At 42.1% G+C, this 2467-nt stretch overlaps 1 protein-coding gene across 1 annotated transcript in view; it reads right to left on the reverse strand.

Annotated features, from left to right (window-relative positions):
• The window catches only part of LOC106530900 (2-oxoglutarate dehydrogenase, mitochondrial), a 40029-nt gene extending 38053 nt beyond the window's left edge, over positions 1-1976 (reverse strand). Inside the window, exon 1 of the mRNA XM_014026628.1 lies at positions 1600-1976. Coding sequence (XP_013882082.1) covers positions 1600-1833 — 234 coding nt within the window. The 5' untranslated portion in view covers positions 1834-1976. The remainder of the gene's footprint in view (positions 1-1599) is intronic.
• Between the last annotated feature and the right edge of the window lie 491 nt (positions 1977-2467).

Below are 2467 nucleotides of genomic sequence, written 5' to 3' on the forward strand. Positions count from 1 at the left end.
CACACACACACACACACACACACACACACACACACACACACACACACACACACACACACACACACACACACACACACACACAGTGTCTTTCAGTCCTCCTTGAAAAGCACATCCCAAAGTTTGTTTGAATTGTTTTTCACATTCACAGTGTGAAGGTGTGTTAATCCACTTGTTCATGTCCCAAAAAAACAAATATGGACAATTTTCGTATGAACTTGGACAGATTCAAATCCAAACACCAGTTTGTTCTTTGCTGTGTGTGTAAACTTCAACAAAGTTTTGGACTGGGTTCTGACATTTCAGTTTGGTCTTTTCAAAGCCAGCAGGAAACAGGTGAAGGGCCACGGAGAGTACACAACTGAAGGGTTTGGACTGCATGTGACATTAAATGTGCAGGGCCAACTCTGAGCAGAGGTGAACAGGTACACCTGGATTATTAGGGAGACTTCCGTTCCATTGTTTCAGTGTCTCTGCAGTACCTCACTACTGTCCCCACAAGTATACATCTGTCATTAACGACCAGGTGAGGTGACCAAGAGGATTCATGTCTGTTTCCTGCTGTTGTTAGTGAGGCCAGACAGGGAGACCATGTTTATTGACAACATTAGATCAGCAGGGTCAGAACACTGCAAGTCTTTCAAATATTCTGCAACTAAAGGCCTGGTACAACTAGAAGTGATGGCACTGCTGACATGTCTGTCAAAGTTTAAAAAGAACAGTATGTTCAGTCTCGTGTGTGTTCCATGTGTTAGTGCTTAGTTTCTGTGTAGTTTGGTTCCTTTTTAGTATTTGTTTGTGTTTATAGTAGGGTTTATCCTTCATTTGGTTTTAATTCTGTGTTCTGTGCCAGCACTCTCCCCGCCCACTCACACCTGCACTGTCAGCCTCAGCTGATCCAGCTCTAGTTTGTCCCTGCAGGTATCAGTGGAGTGTTGTGTATTTCCGTGTCATATCCGGCCTCCATGTGTTGATCCTGGTTCTGTACCTTTCAATGCCATGACAATCTTTGTTGTTGTTTTAGACAAAAGTTAAAATTATACTTCAGCTACCACCACACTGAACTTTAGTGCAATGTCTGTAAAACTGACTTATTTTTGTTTTTTAAGGTTGATTAGCTGTGATGGCCATCTTGAATTTGGCGACTCCAAAAGTTAATCAGTTTTAGACAAACATCCAATGATTACTTTTTTAGAGTCTCAATAAAATCTGTCTAATGGTTAATTAAGGAGATAAAATGCTAACAGGCAGGAATGGACAAAAACATTATTGCCTCTCTTAAAACATCTTTAAATCATTACAGACTTATTACAGAGAAATGACAGCAGAAATTTAAATAAAATGTTCTTTATTTCCCTGTTACATCCGTCTACCTGCATCCATCCATCTACCTGCATCCATCTACCTGCATCCATCCATCTACCTGCATCCATCCATCTACCTGCATCCATCCATCTACCTGCATCCATCTATCCATCTACCTGCATCCATCCATCTACTTGCATCCATCCATCCATCTACCTGGGACCAGTTTGTTGAAGTGTGATCAATGCCCAGCAGGAAAACTCCATTGGTACAGAAAGAGAACATAAAGCAGAATACCTTGTGGACCTTGCTGGGATTCTCCAGCCACGTTTGGTACATCTCCTCCACATAGTTGGAGCTGGTGCCGTTCAGGAAAGGCTCGGCAGCCACAGGAGCGTTCAGGTGTCTCACAACATGAAATGTCCCGAGGTGTCCCCCGGGCACCCACAGTCTATTCTGAGCTGGGTTTTGGGCTATCTGTGGTGTTGTTAAAGGCCATAGCCGTATAAATGTAGTCCTTAAGCGGTGCATGGCAGCAGATCATCCACAGCTCCTCCTGCAGCAGTAATGTCCCACCTTTGGAGACCCTCTCAGCTCCTTCCACACCTGGCAGTGGAGCTGGTTTTCCCACAAATCAGGTTCCTTGTCTTCTCCCTGCTCACCTCCAGATCCACCTAAAATACAGGTTGTTTGTAAAAAAACCTTCATTCATTTTCATTAGTGCAACTTGTAAAAACATTATACACAGTCAGACACGATTGCTGGACATGGGTACTGGTCACCCCCAGAACCCAGAAAAGAAGTGGGTAAAAATAATGGCTGACTGGATGGAAAATCAGTGCTTTGTTAAACAAAGAGGAGCCAGATACAAACTGTTTATATTCATGTTTACATCTTTTATCACCTGACACCAAAAAGCAAAGTCAGTCAATTATTTGATTTTACATCTTTGCACAAGATATTTGTTTGCAACGTTGCCAAAAACAATTTGGAGACATTGCTGTGTGTTATTAGCAACATATGTGATAACCTGCTGAACGGCTGAATTGTGAGGAAATGGTGAAGCGTTTGTGAATAGGGCTGTGAAATTAATCGAGTTAACTCATATTGATTAACTTTAGCGCTGGGCATAGATTAAAATTTTTAATCACGATTTATCATGAAT

The sequence above is a fragment of the Austrofundulus limnaeus genome, unplaced genomic scaffold (assembly GCF_001266775.1).
Source record: "Austrofundulus limnaeus strain Quisiro unplaced genomic scaffold, Austrofundulus_limnaeus-1.0 Scaffold573, whole genome shotgun sequence".
Taxonomy (NCBI): Eukaryota; Metazoa; Chordata; class Actinopteri; order Cyprinodontiformes; family Rivulidae; genus Austrofundulus; species Austrofundulus limnaeus.